Source organism: Schistocerca piceifrons, chromosome 4 (genome assembly GCF_021461385.2).
Source record: "Schistocerca piceifrons isolate TAMUIC-IGC-003096 chromosome 4, iqSchPice1.1, whole genome shotgun sequence".
NCBI lineage: Eukaryota > Metazoa > Arthropoda > Insecta > Orthoptera > Acrididae > Schistocerca > Schistocerca piceifrons.
The window spans coordinates 38,226,809-38,248,227 of record NC_060141.1 but is presented as its reverse complement, the minus strand read 5'-3'; the positions used below and the strand labels follow the sequence as shown (position 1 = coordinate 38,248,227).

At 38.8% G+C, this 21,419-nt stretch overlaps 1 protein-coding gene across 2 annotated transcripts in view; it reads right to left on the bottom strand.

Annotated features, from left to right (window-relative positions):
• The window catches only part of LOC124796341 (titin), a 1,000,763-nt gene that overhangs the window by 214,185 nt on the left and 765,159 nt on the right, over window positions 1–21,419 (bottom strand). For both annotated transcript variants that reach the window (XM_047260475.1, XM_047260476.1), the window contains 2 exons: window positions 14,463–14,609; window positions 7,153–7,340 (listed from right to left, as the gene is read on the bottom strand). In XM_047260475.1, the coding sequence (XP_047116431.1) occupies window positions 7,153–7,340; window positions 14,463–14,609 (335 nt within the window). The remainder of the gene's footprint in view (window positions 1–7,152; window positions 7,341–14,462; window positions 14,610–21,419) is intronic.

Sequence of the window (21,419 nt, the reverse complement as noted above, 5' to 3'; positions counted from 1 at the left end):
GTGCACAACTAAAGATGTTTTACATAAAAAACATGTCAAAATAATCTCAGCAACTTCAGGTTTATCTCTGATTACCTCCAGAGACTAGGAAATCAAAACACTTCATAAAATTTAAAAGTGAAGCAGTTGTTTATGATTGATTACTGGTGTAACAGTGTTTGTGTTGTTTAGTATTTGACTTAAAATATTTCTGTCTTGTCTAGGCTGTATTCTCACACCAAAGACTCAACTTATTACTGGCAGAAATTCCCATAGTTACTACTATCAAATATGACAAAATTCAACATAATATGCATTCTACTGTTGCTCTTGGAAAACAGAAAAGACAACTGAAAAAGAAGGCCTCAAAGCTTTTGCTTTTGCTGATGCCCACAGCATCTGGGGAGAGGTGGAAATGGAAGGTCAGTGGAGACTGCATTACTCAAATAAAAAATTTAAGAATTCAAGTTGACTGTGAATAAGGCTAAGACAGTGTCAAATGAAGATGATTATGACGCTTGTACCTTGTAACATCACACTGGAAGGAGAGAAGGTTGAATGTGTGAAAAGTTTCAATTATCTGGGTAGTGTCATATCAAGTGATGGAAGTGCCAAACTAGAAGTTTTAGACAGAGTAGCAAAAGGATCCAGCTTCTTCCACCAAGTACGAAACATCTAAGAGCTAAACAGATCATGCATAAAATCTGTCTCCCATCAATCATGACATACAGTATGGAGACCTGTGTCATAAATAAGAAACAAAGAGTGAAATGCAAGAATGTGAAATAAAAAACCAGGAGACACAGAAGCAGGAACAAATATCTAGGAAGACCCGCAGATGAACTTGACCATGGAGAAAAGAATGAGTGCTGTGAGATTGAAGTGCTTAGGCCATGTGAAGTGAGTGCACCAAACTCGAACTCCACATCGGTGTTGGGAGCTGGAGGTACCAGGATACAGATCAAGCGGGTGGCCTAAGACGAGATGGGCAGATAACGTTAATGAAGAACTCAAGAGGAGAGGAATAATGTGGGATGTAGTGAAGAGAGAAAAGCTGTAAAAGCTGTACCAGGACAAAAATCAATGGAGACTTGTCTTCACAAAATTCCTACCTGGCTCACAGGAAGGAAATCCTCATGATGATAATGATGATGATGGTGAAATCAATGAATCGAGTATGGAATGTAACCTTATTTTCCAATGCTTTCATCACAAAATTCAGCCTTTACACATATAGCAAATGATACTGAAGTCAATCATTTGAGAACACCTATAACATGGACAACCAGAAAGTTTGAACAATCGATTTCATATAAGCACCTTACCCCATTATGTATTGTTAATGATGATATATTTTGCCTTGTACAAATTTGAATTACCTTAATTTTTTCTAAGTCAGGTAACAGATAATTTACCAAGAACCAACCAACACCTTTAAATATTTCATATATTTTTCTTTCTGTTGTGACAGCCTTGCTGAACTTGGTTATGATGACTGAATCATCAGAAAAGCGCACTATTTCTGCTTAAACAGTGTAAAATGGAAGGTCATTTATACATATCAATAACAGTAATAGTATCAGAACAGAAGAGATTCATGAGAGCTGAATGAGTTAACTAAAATCACTCTATCAGTTACATACAAGGTAAACTTACTCACCGTACCTCTTAAGCAACCAACTTTCAAGTTTCTGTGATTTTCACAGATAAACATCTTGGACAGATCACAAAAACCTTGACAGATGAAATCACCTTGTAGTTCTCACATTTTAATAAGAGGGTCAGTCTAATATCTTAATTATCACATCTACATCGACATGGATACTCTGCAAATCACATTTAAATGCCTAGCAGAGGGTTCATTGAACCACCTTCACAATTGTCTATTATTCCAATATCGTATAGTGCGCGGAAAGAATGAACACCTGTATCTTTCCGTACAAGCTCTGATTTCCCTTATTTTATCATGGTGATCGTTCCGCCCTATGTAGGTCAGTGTCAACAAAATATTTTCGCATTCGGAGGAGAAAGTTGGTGATTGGAATTTTGTGAGAAGATTCCGTCGCAATGAAAAACGCCTTTCTTCTAATGATTTCCAGCCCAAACCCTGTATTATTTCTGTGACACTCTCTCCCATATTTCGCGATAATACAAAACGTGCTGCCTACTTTGAACTTTTTCGATGTACTCTGTCAGTTCTACCTGATAAGGATCCCACACCGCGCAGCAGTATTCTAAAAGAGGACGGACAAGAGTAGTGTAGGCAGTCTCCTTAATGGGTCTGTTACATTTTCTAACCTTCAAAAAATGAAGTTACATGTTTAATTTTTTGTTTGTTTGTAGGTACATGTCTGCAGCCCTGGTCTACAGTGAAATCCCTGTGACACATTACCATAGCATGCCACCCGAAAAACCAAACAAAATGGCACAGCCTATTGATATGATAGAGTGCAGTATCCTGCGGGAATTCATTTTGTTGCATTTAATGCGGAAAACTGCTGCGACAACATATGCTGAGATGGTAAAAGTGAATGACAACAATGCACCATCATATGACCCAGTGGTTACGTGGGACAGAAGCTTCCAGTGGGTTAAATAAGTATCCATGAAAAATAACAAAGTTGCAGACCATCTCTCTTTGAAGAAATGGGGATTGCAAGATAACTAAAGGCCTTGCTGCTCAAAGACCAGAATATGATAAGTGAAAATAAGCCCTGGATCAGTTTTCAAGTTCTTGCAGGACATTTTGAACACAGTAAATGTTGTCACCCGTTGGGTTCTGCAACCGCTAACAACCATTCTAAAATTCAGTTGAATCGAGGCAGTAATGGAAACGTTGCAGCTATGTCAGGCCAATTCAGGTGACTTCTTTAGCAACCAAATAACCATGGACAAGTGTTGGGCATATAATCATGGTTCTTACACAAAGGAGCAAAGCTAACAGTGGAATCAACTGTATTCATCACCCATCCATATTCGGGCAGGTGATGCTGAGTATTTTTTGGGACTGCTACAGTTTGGAGGTAACGGATTGTGTTTGCGAGGAGCAACCTGTCAAAGAAACAAACTATCAAAATCTTATGACGAGGGTATAGGAAACTATCAAGATGTAGCATTACAGAAAGCTGTCTGATCGAGTGTCTTTGCTCCAGAACCAGATCCTAGCTCATTCTGCACAGAACAGTCACACATGCTCCTTGTATGGGTTGTCAAAGTTTACCACACTTCCTATATTCTCCTGATATGGCACCCAGTGCCTCTATCTTTCCTTGGATGAAGAAACCATAGTGTGGCATGTGTTTCCAGAATGACAGCCTGGTTGTCTTAGAGAGGGAACATTTCCTGAACAGCCAAAATCAGACTTCTACAACCAATGTCTCCTCCAAGTCATCCATAACTGGCAAAAATGTGTCACTGAAGTTTAAATACAAGAGAAGGCCTTACAACATCCCCAGGTTTCATGGTTACAGCTTGATTTTTTCAAGCTGGTAATTCAAACTTCATTATTGCTAGTACATGATCAGTGAAATGGTAGATAGCATGTTCAGTGGAAAGATGCTTCTGAGATCTAAATTGTGACTGAGTCAGAATGTTAAATGTACAGACATAGTAAACCATCCATTAAAACATTACCAGTTCCAAAAAACTTTAAAAGGAAGCTAATATTGAAATAGGTCAATAGTTATTAATATCTACTGTACCTTTCTTAGAGAATGGTCTAATGAAGTTCTATTTTACTCTGTCTGAAAAGATACTTTGTGCAAGTGATGCATTACATATATGACTCCGTGCAGTAGCTATATTAGCATATGACACAAAAACAATGAGTGCAACATTATAGCTCTACTTAAAAAGCTGGATTTTCCTTCAGATCACATGGAGGTGGGAGCAGGGTAAAAAAAAACACACTCACACACACACACAAAAGGGGAGAGAAAGATAGAGAGAACTGTAAGTTATAGAACAAGATGTTCAGTGCAGTTAAGGTATATGTTCATATTACTGCATGTATTGCACTTATGCATTACTCATTTAAAATGTTCTGAATCAACTGGACACCTATTAAGACACTTTACAAAAAACATATTCTCGCTTTCATGTTGCACACAGAAGCATTATCAAGTTATCAATGTACAGGAAAACTTGATCAAAGTAGAACATCTAAGGTCTGGAAATCTGCCCAAACAGAACAAGGATATCAGTCCTGACACACTCAGTACACTTTTATATGCTAATTTTTTGCAAAAAGTGCAATGTGCCTAATGCAGAAATACAATGTAAATTTTATGACTTAATTAATAGTTCATTGTATAATGCAGAAAAGAGCTTGTACAGTACTGTACTACAGTATACGTTAGTTATTCACGCCTCTAAAAGAACGCTGCATTTTACACAGTGACTGTACAACCCTGACAATGCCATTAAGTGGTGCAAAACCAAGAAAAGTGGTTCAGCACAGTGCGGTGCTCGGGTGTGGAGATGAAGCGGTGCTGCTGTCTGCAACAGTGAACAAGTTACGTGCAGTGTAGGTGCATCAAAGGAAATGGTTCATTCGTGAGGACACTGTTTGTCAGAGTGTCTCATTTTCCATTATCATTGATGCATATGGGTGCACATTTGGACATTGTTGCATACCTTCCAATACACTGCTGCAATGTGTGAAATGAAAGAGGTGGATGTTGTTCCATTAAACAACGGTTTTTACCAGTCCAGGTCAAGTATTCCAAAGAAGTGCACTACCTGCATTATTTTCTGCCAGTTTTAGTTAACTAGTAGCACTTTAAGGGGCAAGATGACTTTTAACAAAAAGTAAGTGTCATTAACACTTAATGAAAAGAATAAAGTAATCAAGGTAAGTGAGAACGATAAACTTCCTGTGCGCGAAATAGTGTTGCATTTCAAATGTGCTAACACAAAAATTTACTATACTTTAAGAACAAGGGTAAGACACAGGATGAATGGATGAACGGGGACTGGTGGATGAAAAGAAAGGTGAAGAGATTGACAAGATAGTGTGAGGGCAAATACTTACCTTTTTCTGCACCCCTGTTCTGGAGTTAGGTTCTGAAAGTCACTACAGAGCTTGGAAATACACAGTTTAAGGCACCCACAGGATGGCTAGAGAGTTTCAAAACTGGGCACAACATTTTGAGTCATGAAGTGTGTGGGGAACTTCAGGATGTGCGGGAAAGTGTAGCAACAGAATGGAAGACAATGCTGTACCATTTACTCAAGAATTATGACCCAAAATACAAGTTTAATGCCAATGTAATGTGACTGTTTTTTCGTGCACTGCTTTCGATATCTCTAACAACTCAAGCGAAAAGTGCACCTGTGAAAAAATGTCCAAGGAAAGACTCATTGTACTGCTGTGAGGAAACATGTTACGTGAAATGGAGGAGCCACTGGTGATTTGCAAAGGTGGAAAAACCACATTGTTACAAAAACATGGACATTAGTAAGCTTTCAGTCACATGGCAAAACAATAAAAGCGTGTGGATAGTGAGTGGTCTTATGGAAGTAGGGCCAGGCACCTCAAAATGAAAAAAGAAAATCACCAACTTCTCTTTTTCCTAGACAATGCAACCTGCCACCCAAAACTCAAGTTATCAGGTGTGAAACTGGCTTGGTCCCCACCATGTTCAATCAGCCTCACACAACCCAGGAAATGCATTCAAGTCTCACTATAGGCGATTATTGATGCAGTCTCTTAAACTTAGTTTCAACAGGTTGAAAGTGCATTTGCTCTTGCATGATCAGTTTCTATACGGGATGCAGTCAATAGGATTGGTTTGGCAGTGAAGGAAATAAAGCCTGAAACCGTTAACAAGTGCATCAACAAAGCAGATTTGGAGACCAAGATGCTTCTGTGGCCATCGAAGCTCAAAAAAATGTAGCACCAATTGCTGAACTAATTAAAATGCATAGCATTTCATGTACTGCAGATGACTATGTTCGAAGTTACAACTTTCTGCCAACTCACTTCACTTTTACTTCAGCAATAGATCTAATAGAAATCTGCAACAGTGGAGAGGACAGGAAGAAACAAAGGAAGAAGAAGAGGAGCAAAATGATGTTCCTAGAAAAATTAGTACAACTAAAGAAGCTATGGCATGCATAAACAATGTTACGAGATTTGCAGCACGCACAAATTCTATCAAGCTGTATAGTGCAAAAAATTGCATAGAAAAAACAGTTTTGCGCACGAAATTCAAACAGGACACCCTTCTTGATATGTGGTAAAAAAACTGAAACACAATGCAAGTAGACACAGGAATAATATGTATGTACTTACAACAATAAACAAATTTAAAGTTGGAGTAATGATACAGAAACGCCTTATTATTTAAAGTTATTGTAATAGTCTAGTGATTTATTGCATAATATACAATAAGTGAACAGCTATTCTGTAGTAGTGAAGGTATGTCAATATGTGCAGAATTACAAATTTATACTACTGTGCATGATACCTGGCAAATGTAGCCTAGTGAGTTTTGTGTAATCTGGAAACTTGTCCAATTTGGAAAATTATTTAAGTCCCATGTGATCCAGTTTTGAGCAAGTTTTACAGTATTACATTAGTACGAAATACCCTGCACCGCATCACTACACAGTGGCTTCTGCAGTGTATATGTAGAAGTGGCAACAGTGAAATTATTTATTTAGTTTAAAGACGTAGTATGTGTTTTGAATATTCTCCAAGAAAATTAAGGTTTCATTGACTTGTGATGTAGCATGACAGCAAAGATAATGAAAAAATATTTTTCCATGTACTCATATTTTTCCTTGAATGTTATCAGATATTTATTGCATCCAGTGATTCACATTTTTAAGGAAACTGTCCAATGATATATAGGTATTTTCCTTGAATGTTATCAGATATTTATTGCATCCAGTGATTCACATTTTTAAGTAAACTGTCCAATGATATATAGGTAACTCAGTCAAGGCACACTTGCGAATATGGTAGGCCCCTTACCGCATGCAGTAGATGTCTTTTTTTATGGCAGTTTTTTAACTCAGTGAATGAAAAATTATAGGGAGACCTCTGAATTTAATTTTACATAATTTGTGTGGCCAGCGTAGCATGCTTGTATTTGCTCACATGAACTCTAGGGTCTCTACAATAATAAAAATGCAATCCAATTTAATGCAATTGAGTAAGGTTATTACCAACAACGAAATGTAAACTTTTCACCCTCTTGTATTACAGCATCATTCAAAGGCACAGAAAACACAGGACCAACATTTTTGGGTGATGCAGTAACAATTTTTGCCTTTTTGAGTGGTGGACTTGGTGACTTCTGTGGTCTCTCCAGTTGTTTTGTCTCTGGCATAGCAACCTGCATCTCGACATCAACCTGTATACAAACAAATGATGACTCATTACTATGACACAATAGAATCTTGGCACTTACAATGACCATGAATAAATATAGTTACTTACTCACAGGCATAGTATGTGACAGAAAATAACTACACTCCAAGTTCATCCCATCTGTCTATCTAAGACTGTAATATACAATGTAAAATTACTGCAAAAATGTGTCGCATGTTAAATGAAATAAGTTCATTTCACGATAATTTTAAAATTATTCACATAAATGACACATCAAATTCATCTTAAAATATACTGAAAAATCAACAAATGTGTTACAGAATGTGCACACTATAAATACTGGTATCCTCAGGGGAACTGAGGGACGGAGAAAGAATATAGGATTTATTGATGAAAAAACATATGCTGGCAGCTCAGAATTGCAGAGCACAGTCAAATAAATATGGAAGTATATTTTTAGAATACATGGCTTATATATGAAACAGAATGTTACTGGAGAACTTTCATAGAACAAGTTCACCTTTTATCTTTGGAGTGGGAGGGACTGTTCTGTACTTCAGTGACTATGGTTAGTTTATTGTTTATTTTATACACATTACAGTATGATTCATTATATGGGCCAAGATGAGACTATTATTGCAAAAAAGAAAATTCACTCATTTCTGACAAAAATGGAGAAATAACTATGCATGTTTCTTTCAAAGGATTTGGCATTTACATTATAATGTGAACCCGCCTGCAAATGAATTAGCCAGAAAACACTTGTCTGAACAGAGATCATTATCAGCTCATACAGAGATAAGAAACTAGACATAAATTGCAGCTAGGCATCATAGAATGTCATCTCTTCCACCTCAAGTTCATTAAATATGACATCATTAAAATAAGCATTGCAAAGTTTGAAAAAATACTGTTCTCAAAATAATAATGTATGTTTCTGAGACAAAAGCAGTAATGAAACCACTGACATTTAAGAACAACATCATAGGATTTGTTAATAAGAAAGAAGTGGAAATGGAGAACTGATGAATATGTTCATCATAATACCTGAAACCACATGGTGGCATTAGGCATATAAAAGAAACATAATCCAACCAGTTAAAATGTCATCCATATTCCTCAGATATTAAAACTAGACAGAAAGCTATTTATTGGAGGGGAACAGCAGAAATGAACAAACAGTGAGCACAAAAAGAAAAAGGCAGGTTACAAATTATTTCAAGTGGCTCAGGAACCTAATGTAAGGCTTTCAACTGGACACCACCCTGGAACAGAGCAATCCAGAAACAACAACCTACCTGTTCTTGCACAGCTCCTGATATTACTATCATTTTTTTATTAGACAACCTAGTTGTATGAATAACACACATAAAGCTATTACACAATTTAACTATTTTCGTATTCAAGCAGAGATTCTCAAAGTTTTATTGTTCACAGTGTAATTTCCTGATTACTGATGCATACATCCAAACTGCCATACATAAAGGTTAAGTAAATGTGCAAGCTTTCGGAGCCAGTGGCTCCTTCTTCTGGCAGAAAGGTTGAAGGAGAAGGAAGAGGAATGAAGGACAAGGGATGGCGAGGCTTAGAAAATAGGGGAGTTTGGAAAGGTCACCCGAAACCCCATGTCAGGGGAGACATACTGGACAGGATGAGAAGGAGAGACTGATTGTTGGGGACTGCACTGGAAGAGATTTGAAAATCTGAGAGCTTAAAGGTGGAAGATACGGTAATAGGCAAGATAGAGATTATTGGCACATCATGAAACAGTTAATATGAGCAGATAGCTAAGTTCATTGTATGTAGCAGAGGTGAAGGGTGGCAAAAAATGGACAGGTCAGAAAATAAAAGATACAAAAAACTAAAAGGGAGTGAAGAAAACAATAGTTACTGAGAAGCAATGCTGAGACTGAATAAATTAATTTAAATTAATAACAGGTGGGTGTTGAGAACCAAGAACATGTTGTAATTCCACTTCCCACCTGTGAATTTCTGAGGAATTGGTGTCTGGGGGAAGAATCCAGATGGCATGTGTGATGATATAGCCACAGAGGTCATTACTGTGATCTAGTAGAGCACACATGATATTGTGTGCTGCCAGTATACAGCTCTGCCTATGTCCTTTCATCCTAACTGATAACTTGGTGGTAGTCATACCAATGTAATAAATAGAGTTTACATAACAGCTGGTACATGATATGTGATGTTTCCCTTTGTTAGTATAAGTCTTGCCAGTTACAAGTATAGTATATGTGGAGGTAAGAGAATTCATATGGTAAGTTTTACACTGGGGGCAGTCATAGGTGTAGGAGCCATAGGGCAAGGAAATGGTGCAGAAGGAGCATAGGGTCTGACCAGGATATTGTGGATAGTGGGGGTGGAGGGCAGCAGACAATAAAAAGCTATTCTAGGTGTGGTGGGCAAAATGTTGGCTAGAATGGATCTCATTTCAGGGCATGATTTTAGGAAGTCATAGAATTCTTGAAATATTGGATTCAAGACAAGGATAATACTGAGTGACAAGAGCTGTACTCCTAAGTTATTTATTGGAGGAGGATTGGATGCGATGGCCAAGGAAATCTGCTTTTGAACTAGGCTGGCGGGATAATTACTTCCAGTGAATTTTGAGGTGAGAATGGTGCTATATTGCTGTAAAGAGTCTGCATCTGAACAAATACCTTTGCCTCAAATGCCAGGGCTCTATGGGAGGGAACATTTGACATAGAACAGATGGCAACTGTCAAAATGTGAATACTGTTGTTTGTAAGTAGTTTAATGTGAACAAAAGCTTGAAACTGACCCTCATTGAGGATGATGTCAACATTAAGGAAAGTAGCATGGTATCTGGAATATCCCATGTGAAATTTGCTCTTGATAATTTATCTAGAGATTGCAAAAAGTTTAGCAGGTCAGTCTCACCATGAGTCCATGTGGTAAAAATGTCACTATGTATTTCAACCAAGCCATGGGAAGGCTTATGGATCCCAGAAAAGCCCTCTCCATGAAAACATGATATGGTCAGCATAGGAAGGAGCCATCCTGTTTCCCATGACCGTGCCCCTGATCTGCTTGTATGTCTACCCCTCAAAGATAAAATAGCTGTTGGTAAGTGTAAAGTTGGACAGGAAAACCGTAATAAGTTTGAAATCAGGAGGGCGCTGGTTGAGATAAAGTTCAGCAGCAGACAGACCATATACATGAGGAACATTGGATATAGAGGGAGGTGGCATCAATTGTGTCAAACAAAATGTGCGGGCATAGATTTCAGATGATCTAGGAAATTGTTGGTGTCTTCGAGACAGTAGTGACATCTTTATACTGTACACTGAGGTGACAAAAGTCGTGGGAACCTCCATTTGCCTGGCAGTGCAGCAACTCGACGTGGCATGGACTCAACAAGTTGTTGGAAGTCCCTTGTACCATTTTTTACATAAACTGACTTCTTGATTATGTCCCATAAACGTTCACTCGGATTCATGTTAGGCAATCTGTGTGGCCAAATCATTCACTCAAACTGTCCAGACTGTTCTTCAATCTACTGCAAACAATTGTAGCCTGGTGACTTGTTTGGGGACATGAAGTCCATGAATGGCTGCAAATTCTCCCCAAGTATCTGAACATAGCCATTTCCAGCCAACGATCAGTTCAGTTGGACCAGAGGACACAGTCCATTAAATGTACACACAGACCACACTATTATGGAGCCATCACCAGCTTGCACAGTGCCTTGTTGCTGCTAAAAAAGACACCTGCATTGGTTGTCTGCTGCCACAGCTCATCAATGCCAAATTTTGCCACACTGTCCTAATGGATATGTGTGTTGTACATCCCATACTGATTTCTGTGGTTATCTCACACAGTGTTGCTTGTCTGTTAGCACTGAGAACTCTGCACTAATGCCACTGCTCTCAGTTGTTAAGTGAAAACTGTTGGCCACAGCTTTGTCCGTTGTGAGATGTAATACCTGAAATTTGATTTTCTTGGCACACATTTGATATTGAGGATCTCAGAATACTGCATTCCTTAATAAAATTGAATGTCCAAGCCATCTAGCTCCAACTATCATTCTGCATTCAAACTCTGTTAATTCCCATTGTGTGGCCATAATCACATTGGTCATCTTTTCACATGAATCATCTGAGTACAAATGACAGTTCCTCCATTGCACTGCCCTTCTATAATCTGTGTGTGTGATACTACCACTGTCTGTGCTTATGCATTTGAGTATCCCGTGACTTTGGGCACCTCAGTGTAGACTGCAGGTTTTGATCAACTGAGGCCGATATACATTAGGCGAGAGCTTTGAAGACAGCAACTATGAGGTGGCCAGGGTGATTAGGTATATGGATCTTAGGAAAAAGGTAAAAAGTGAGGCTGTGTGATTTGGGTGTGGTAAGAAGTTCTATGGATTGAGGTGTTAGTCCTTGTGAGGGGCCTGAGGGATTGTAGGTCAGTTTGAATCACAGAGATGGGATCTTGATGACAGGTGCTGTACATAGAGCCAGACAGCTGGTGTAGACCTTCATTTACATACTACCATCAGTCAAGTACCACAGTGACAGAGCCCTTATCTGCTGGGAGAATAATGATGGAGTTATCAGTTTTTAGCCCTAAATTTGCATTTAATCATGCTGCTTTGGTGAACGACCTTTTTCCTTCACACATAATGCCAACTGGAAATATCATTCTGCAACTGAATCCCAAAACCTTTACAACAGCAAACCGACACTGAACCATGCCTTGAACAGTTATGACAGCAATCCCAACTTGATCCACCACCGCTAGCACAAAAACACCCCTTACACCCTTTTACACCCAGAATTGATTCACAATCCTTTCTCAGGTCACTGTAACATGATCGTAGCCTGTCCTCTGAAGCACTCCAGGTTCTTAGTTCCCTAAAAATGCAGAAAAATTTATGTTTCAGCGAATTTTGGTAGTACCTGGGAATCCCTACAGAAGTAGAAATCATTTAGGTCGTATCTTCAATTTTGCCGATTTCCCTGTTACACATACTTAAACAGACTTGCTCCTTTGATCATTGTACTTTCATGTTCACTAATTTTGCTGGTTTCCTGCGATAAAGTAAACTATAACAACAAATTTGTAGTTTTATTCATACATACTTCTATAAACAGTTGTGCAGAACAATGCATCAAGCAATTCTCATTTAGCCACAAGCATGCAAATATTTATTTGTAAATATCTTTGTGATCTTCTTTGAGTCAGTCAGTCCCGGTTAATTTATCAACTGGTTAACATTTTACAATTGCTCCCAACTGAAATGTATTGTCAGTCAGCTATATGATTCCAGCCAAATGTAATATTATATTGTGATTCACTCTGAGTTAATTATTAATTCGCAGATATCATATGGATTGTTTGTATGAACATTTACAACCTCATGTCATTCCTGGCTAATGTTCACGTCACTGAGAGGTAAAGGTTGGATTAAAGCCAAGTTGAAATGTTTCAGGGTACAAATTGGATTCAATCCCATTATCTTTAGGTTTGAGGCACACACATTACCACTAGACCACCAGTCCCTACATCAATAGGTTGGTATTGCTGATAGGAACTTAACATTCAATATGAGAAAATATGAAGATGAAGAAAACCTAAGACTTAACAAAGCAGTAAAAAATTAAAGATGCAAATAATATTAAGCTTTTGCTATTTAATGTTTTTCCAATATAATACATGTTGTTAAACAATGAAGTTCAGAGTCTCCATGTAATTAAGTCCTACTATGCCTCACACCAATATTATGTCCCTTGGAAATAAAAAAATGTTTGTTCTATACCTCCTCATGTTTTTATCAAGACCTGTCTTCCATTTTCAATATCTGCAAAGATTTACAATATAAAAGTGAGCAAGCAGGTAAATATTTCACAACAACAATTCCTGCTATGCGTTAACATTTTCCTCCTCAATAATTTTTTCTGGAGACTCCTCCACAGGGCATCTGATTGTAGCCAACTGAGACACACTTATGGTTCAGGAAAAGATTCCTGATAGACTCAAATATGTACTTTTTTATGCCCATCAGAACCATCATCTGGAGAGGTGAAGGAAAGAATTAAAAAGCCTGGACATCCTTGCAGAAGAGGGGCCTTCCAGGGACTCTAACTTCCCCAACTTTGTGTAATGTAAACTGAAAATGATGAGGACGTAAGTGCCTCAATGCCTGAGCAACATGCAGAGATGGAGTCTCCTCCCACCATAAGTGGAACTCTCCGCTACTGTGCTGCAGCACGTCATGCAGACTGGCAGGTGAAACACAACCTGCTGGGCACATGTCACACAAACAAAACTCTGGAATGAACACCACAGTATTACCATGTGTTATCAATGCTCAGTTGTGCACAACACTAACATTTTCTACATGACAATGGAAAATCCAGAATGGACTATAACAGAAGTATGAAGGTGATAGTTGCCACTCACCATATAATGGAGATGCTGAGTCCAGGATTGCCACAACAAAAAGATTGTGAGAAAGTGAGCTTTTAGCCAACAAGGCCTTCATCAGAAATAGACAACATACACTCACATACTCATGCAAATACAACTCACACACACACACATGACTGCAGACTCTGGCTGCTGAGGCCAGAACTATATGTCATCTATTTCTGACAAAGGCCTTATTGGCCAAAAGCTCACTTTCTGACAGTCTTTTTTTTATGCTTATCTGTGACTCAGCATCTCCACTACATGATGAGTAGCAATTATTCTCTTCATAATATTGTTATTTTCTATATAAGTGTAAAGTGGTTTGATAAACATTCCACGGACAAGAAGGTACTTATCTGGACAATCGACACCCTGTCCCCAAGATCAGCTGATCTCACTCGTATTCAACGTGTATAGGATGCTGCCAAGACTGGAGAGCTCATCTTGAACCCTCACTCACAAATCATTATAGTGAGGTGCATTATTGATGACTTTCGAAGCATCCCAGTGTGTTCTGGATTCCAGACAATGATGTGTTGACAATGTCATTACCGAGAAAAGTAATCTGCCTGCTGCTAGGAAGGTGAGATGAAAACAAGTGTTCTTTTGTGTTTATACAATATTGAAACGACTGATAGTTCATATTCTTTGATTAACATTGAAATCAGCTACAATTCTTTATTCACACCTTGTGCACAGTGACAGATGTCTCCTTAAGCAGCTTCGCAGCAGACTCCGCAGCTCTGCGTGCTTCCTCCGCAGCTGCTGCCGCCGCCTGTGCAGCTGCCGCTTCTGCTCGAGCAGCTGCTAAGCTTGCCTCCACAGCCTGCTGCTCCTACAACAGAATAGTAATTTTTTGTGTGCGGAAGATAATCAATAGTACTAAATGAAGTGTAACATACAACTTCAATGCAACATTTTGATTTGAATGTTGTGAATGATTTCATCTTTATCTGACAACTCTTAATTCATTCCTCCCAATTGCTGGATACATCACTTAGCATTAATTTGCTTTAACCAGCACCTGAATATTTCCAGATTAAATCAGCACAGACATTTCATAGGCACAATAACACCGACATCTAAAAAGAAAGAGATTTTCTGCATGGCTGAAAAGATCAAAGAGTAAACAGATCTGCACAGTTTTCACACAAAAGTCAACTATAAAAGTTTTACAATCAAAGTTCCCTTGAAACTTTAATTACTGATGACATTTTAAAATATTAATTTTTACACCATCACAAGTAAAACCTGTTCAGATCCCTAAGTCACTTGCTTTGTGAAGATATCAGCCACTTTATATTCACTCTGTATATCCTCAGAGAAAAATTTACGCTCCTGAAACTCCAATACAAGGAGAAAATGCATACATAAATAGGCTTTGATCGCTTGCAACTTTCACAATTCCTAGCCTACCAACTGTGCTTGCAAAATAGACTCGGTAAGTGGATATAGTTCCAATGGTGCAAGTTCAATTAATGAGCGAGTCAACCATAGGAACTCTTTTGCTGCTTCTCTGGCAACTACAAACTGAGTTTCACGTGTTGATAATACCTCACAGGTTCAGCACCTGCTGGCTGACCTTGCTACACAAAAGCTGTATGTGAAGAGAAATTCAGTCACAGAATAATCAGTGGTTGTTTCACTGGCATGGTTAGCATTACTAACAAAATAACTTCAGTTCACATGAAGCTCTGAAACTATTTATAGCAGCTCTGTTACTCTGACATATTTTAAGACATGTTTCAGCATTAACTGCTGACTACTTCCTAGTTTTACCAGGAACAGTGGTATATAGTTCACATCAAAACAGATCTTAGACACAGTCATCACACCGTTTCTTAATAGGGAGCTTTAGTTGCCATACATGTAAATTGCTACACTGTACATACTTCTTGACTAATCATGGTACAGCATTTACTCCACCAAATTAAATTGATGGAGTAATGTGGTGCTTAAGTCTTATGACTGATTAAAACAAATCCATCTTCACCACACCTGATAAATGTATTAGTTCATAATCTTGAATTCCATTTGCAATCTGCTTAGTAAATCATTGATGATATTCTTTTCAGTTTTTCACTACACATCCCATAACCAACACATAAAAAGTATAAGCTTGTGAAGTTTATCATATCAGAGAGGTCATGACACACACACACACACACACACACACACACACACACACACACACATCAGTGTTGCACTTCTTGTTTTCCTGAAATGTTCTATATCCCGGAGGTCTCTTCACTAAGGATCAACTGGAACAAAAGGTACATCTACTTTAATCTAATCCAAACTGACACATTTGAGCTGTAAATGCGACATCTTGGGGATTGTTTTAACAATTGTCTTTTAAAGAGTTTCATACATTATTCGTATCATCAATAAATCCCACAAATTCCTTCCTTGAGCAGTACCACTTAAAAAGGTTGCCTTTAAGCCAAACTGTGCTAGTGTAAACAGTCATAGTTGGAGTACTCAATACTGTCGTAATCCGTACAAATTATGAAAATGTATATATGTATGTACATACCACATCTCCTCCTAAACCACTGGACCAATTTAAACCAGACTTGGTACACACATTATTTACTGTCTGGAAAGAATCACTGTAGGGGTAAGAACCACCCACTATCAAAGGGATAGGAGTGGGGGTGAAAATGCAGTGAATAAATTATGTGAGAATACCTACAATTTAGTCATTCAGTATTTGAGAATGAGAGCACTTAGAGACTTGCAACAACCTTTAGACATAAGTTCAAACTTTTAAGAAACTTTTTCTTGCTGAAGACCCCCTCAAAATGATGAAAGGAGAAAAGTTCATTGCTTACTACTTTTTCAATGTTCATGCAACATCACTGCCAGATGAATGATAATGTTTAAATTTATTACTTCTTTACTACTAACTGTTTTCACAGTGTATAGTGCATACAGAATACTATGGCCGGTAGATGCACAGATGGCAGGGCACGTGTGGGAGAGTGGTAGCGGAGGGGAGACACTGTAGGGGAAATCCAGGGTGCTGGAGGGGAAGTGCCATTCTAAAATGAAACCTACACTCACATTTTCTGTAAATATTAAGTGGGGTCCTCCACACCCAAACTTGCTTGGTGGCCATTCAAAAAGATCTACTGTCACCTCTGCTTTGGTTAGCATCTAAAAAGAATTTCACCAAAAATTCTGCAATTTATTTTCACCTGGCCTGTTGCCCCTTTGTAGCCTTAAGAGAAGCCTGATGAGTGGCAAATTTTGAGTAAAACCTACTCATTTCTCTCACTGCCATGTTAAAATTTGCTTCTTTTGTCAAAACACAGCACAGTTTATACAGTTTCACCTCACTAACATGTATGCAGATGCAGTGGCAAAAGAATTCTGAAAAAGTGAGGAAAAGTATGGTCAGTAGCTTATGAAAAAACATATTCTCAGTACAAAATAAATGTGTAATGTCTTCACTTATGTTGTTCGAGATCGTTAGCATTTCTCGTTTCATCAGCTATCGATGGCCCTTAAAAATTGCATTCTTTCATCAAAAAAGACTGAAATTAGTGGAATCACATGGTAGATACTGAAGTTTTGCATAATAACCATATGGCAAAATACTCTCCTCTTTGTGTGCTATCATTTGCCAAAATCTCATTTCAGTATCTCAAACTGTCTACGAAATATGAGTAATGTTATGGATATTTCACTCTAGCTTTATTGGTGGTGTGGTGCCATCACAAATGAGTGTCGGATCAATTTTCTCGAGATTAGTGTCAGATAGAGCCCTCCACCTACATCTAAAGAAAAATTCAATAGGTTAGATAAATTTCTTAAACTGCAACATATTATCTAATACGCATCAAGCACAAAATCACTGTGACCTCTATTTTTAATCACAAACTTTTACAAATTTTGCACAGTGTCTTATTTCCATATAAATATCACATTAACTATGACCATTAATGAAATGATGGGTACCTCATCATGAGCCTGACATATAAAGTTATAAGCAAAGCAAAAATGAATTTTTTGTACTGAATAGTTTCTGAAAATCACTTGAGAAAGGCTGCAGGGCCTGTGCCTTGATGCTGTAATCACCCAACGGCCACAATGTTTCAGACACTGTTGGTTTCCCCTTTCGAAGAAACAAATGAACTCACAGTACACCTTGTACAAAAACTGGTCACTGCGCATCAGCCACCATATGGTGCACAGGCTATATTTTGCAGATAGTATTCACACATATCACTGAATGTACCACAAAAATTATGACATTGTACAACATACAGTTTAGGAGATATGAGATCATAAAAACTGAGGTGAATGAAAAACTTCCGCATCATGCAAGACGTTTTAATTTATTACTTCTTTACTGAGGAGATATGACATCACAGACACTAAGAGGAATCATGCAAGACATTGCAATTTATTACTTCTTTCTGCTACCTTTATTTGCAAACAGTATCCACATAAGTTGCTGAATGTATGTAGAAAAATCTATCACTGCACGACACATAGTTCAGGAGATACGATGACATAATCATTGAACTGTATGAAAACGAAACTGCATGGTGAAGTTTGCTAGACATACAGGAGAAATGTGTGTACAAATACTTATGAAATGTGTTAAATACACATGAAATACACTACTGGCCATTAAAATTGCTACACCACGAAGATGACATGCTACAGACGCGAAATTTAACTGACAGGAAGAAGATACTGTGATATGCAAATGATTAGCTTTTCAGAGCATTCACACAAGGTTGGCTTGGCGGTGGTGGTGACACCTACAATGTGCTGACATGAGGAAAGTTTCCAACCAATTTCTCATACACAAACAACAGTTGACTGGCGTTGCCTGGTAAAACGTTGTTGTGATGCCTCGTGTAAGTAGGAGAAATGCGTACCATCACGTTCCCAACTTTTATAAAGGTCAGATTGTAGCCTATCAAGATTGTGGCTTATCGTATTGCAACATTGCTGCTCGTGTTGATCAAGATCCAACTGATGAGGGACTGATGACCTTCGCTGTTTAGTCCCCCTTAAACATACCAACAACCAACCAACCAACTCAGGACTGTTAGCAGAATATGGAATCGGTGAGTTCAGGAGGGTAATACTGAATGCTGTGCTGGTTCCCAACCACCTCGTATCACTAGTAGTCGAGATGACAGGAATCTTATGCGCATGGCTGTAACGGATCATGAAGCCACGTCTCGATCCCTGAGTCAACAGATGGAGACGTTTGCAGGACAACCTTCTGCACGAACAGTTCGACAACGTTTGCAGCAGTATGGACTATCAGCTCGGAAACCTTGACTGCAGTTACCCTTGATGCTGCATCACAGACAGGAGTGCCTGCGATGGTGTACTCAACGACGAACCTGGGTGCACGAATGGCAAAACGTCATTTTTTCGGATGAATCCAGGTTCTGTTTACAGCATCATGATGGTCGCATCCGTGTCTGACGACATCATGATGAACGCACATTGGAAGCATGTATTTGGTATCGACATACTGGAGTATCATCCAGTGTGATGGTATGGGGTGCAATTGGTTACACATCTCGGTTACCTCTTGTTTGCATTGACAGCACTTTGAACAGTGGACGTTACATTTCAGATGTGTTACAGCCCATGGCTCTACCCTTCATTCGATCCCTGCGAAACCCTACATTTCAGCAGGATAATGCACGTCCGCATGTTGCAGGTCCTGTACGGGCCTTTCTGGATACAGAAAATGTTCGACCGCTGCCCTGGCCAGCACATTTTCCAGATCTCTCACCAACTGAAAACATCTGGTCAATGGTGGCTGAGCAACTGGCTCATCACAATACGCCAGTCACTACTCTTGATGAACTGTGGTATCGTGTTGAAGCTGCGTGGGCAGCTGTACCTGTACACGCCATCCAAGCTCTGTTTGACTCAATTCCCAGGCATATCAAGGCCGTTATTATGGCCAGAGGTGGTTGTTCTGGGTACTGATTTCTCAGGATCTATGCACCCAAATTGCGTGAAAATGTAATCACATGTCAGTTCTAGTATAATATATTTGTCCAATGAATACCCATTTATCATATGCATTTCTTCTTGGTGTAGCAATTTTAATGGCCAGTAGTGTATGTTTGATTTACCTGTGAGAACAGCCATGGGTAAAAAGCTCATTCTAAACCCGTGGAATGATTTCAGTCCAATTTGGTACAAATATTAGTTACATTCTGGAAAGAAGTACCATAGGGGTAACAAAACCATCACCCTCCTATTAGGATCAGTGTGGTAACGTGGAGAGAGAAGGAAGGATGGGGGGATGGATAGACGCCAAGGGGGAATGAGGAGACAGGCCCACATATAGGAGGGGGAGGAGGAGGAGGAGGAGGAGGAGGTGGACAGAGACAGGGAAGAGGGAAATGGACAGAGAGAAAGGAGAGCAGGATATGGACAGAGAAAGGCAAGAGAAGGGGAGGGGAGGAAATGGACGCAGAAAGGAAAGGGGAGGAGATGAACAGGGAGAGGGGGAGGAGGAGATGGATTTAGAGGGGGGAGGAGATGGAGAGAGGGGGACACAGCAGATGGACAAGGGGGAGGGGGTTAGCAGATTGACAGAGAGAGGGAGGAGGAAGAAACAAACATAGATAGGGGCCAGAGAAGATGGACGGGGAGTGCAATGCCAGGTGCTCAGCTAGTTATAACATAGTAAGTGATTGGATTGTTTCATAATACATAATAGCCACTGAAACCCTGAACAACTAGCTGGTTTTATAACAATTCAAAATTGCTCCGTTTCAAAGATGAGCCTTTGCATTTCGAGGCCATCTTCCTTTGGGTGTATATTCCACTGAAGACATGATGACCCACACTGTCTAACACATTTCTACATACGGTATCAGTGACATATGTGTCTTGACTTGGTACTGAGTTACATCCCTTGTCTGGAAATACATCAGGGTTTTTCCTGTATCTTCTGGCTTAAATGTAATGTTTCCAACCCTGTCAAAAAATGAAAACTATAAATAGGCGCAATATTATAAACAAGAACTGCCCATTACCCCTTTCCTTATAAGTTCTATGTCACTCTTTTGGAACATGTACATAACATTAAATTACAAATATTAATAGTATTTAGACAAGCATTTCACCTGTACAACACATATGGAGTCTTCGCACCAAATCTATTTGCCCACAGTTCAATTGAGAATGTACATAGCACTAATGATTGCTGCTGGCCATAAACACATTGGCAAATTCATTAACAAGAGCACTCACTTTGCAAGTTTTACAAGTATTCTCTTTGAATGTTCAGCATAGCCACAGTGTTGAGAATAAAGGAATCTACAAAAATCAGTTATTTACCACTGGATTTCAGAAATCATTGAGGTTTTTAATTTTCAAATTCATTGTGACCACCGTATTGAACCTCTGACTGGATACCACGAAAATTTTTACATAGTCTCTTGCAAAACACATGATTTACCTCAAACATCCTAAAGACTCATTTTTTAAGGCTACACATAAATCTGGCTGTATTACTTCCACAAGCCCATTGTTACAGCGTTAATGTTCATGGAAACTATCACAGTATTGCTTCTCGAACAACAGAAAGTCTGGGTAGGAGCATAATCAGTATTATGAAAATGACAGATTGCTGCTTACCATAAAG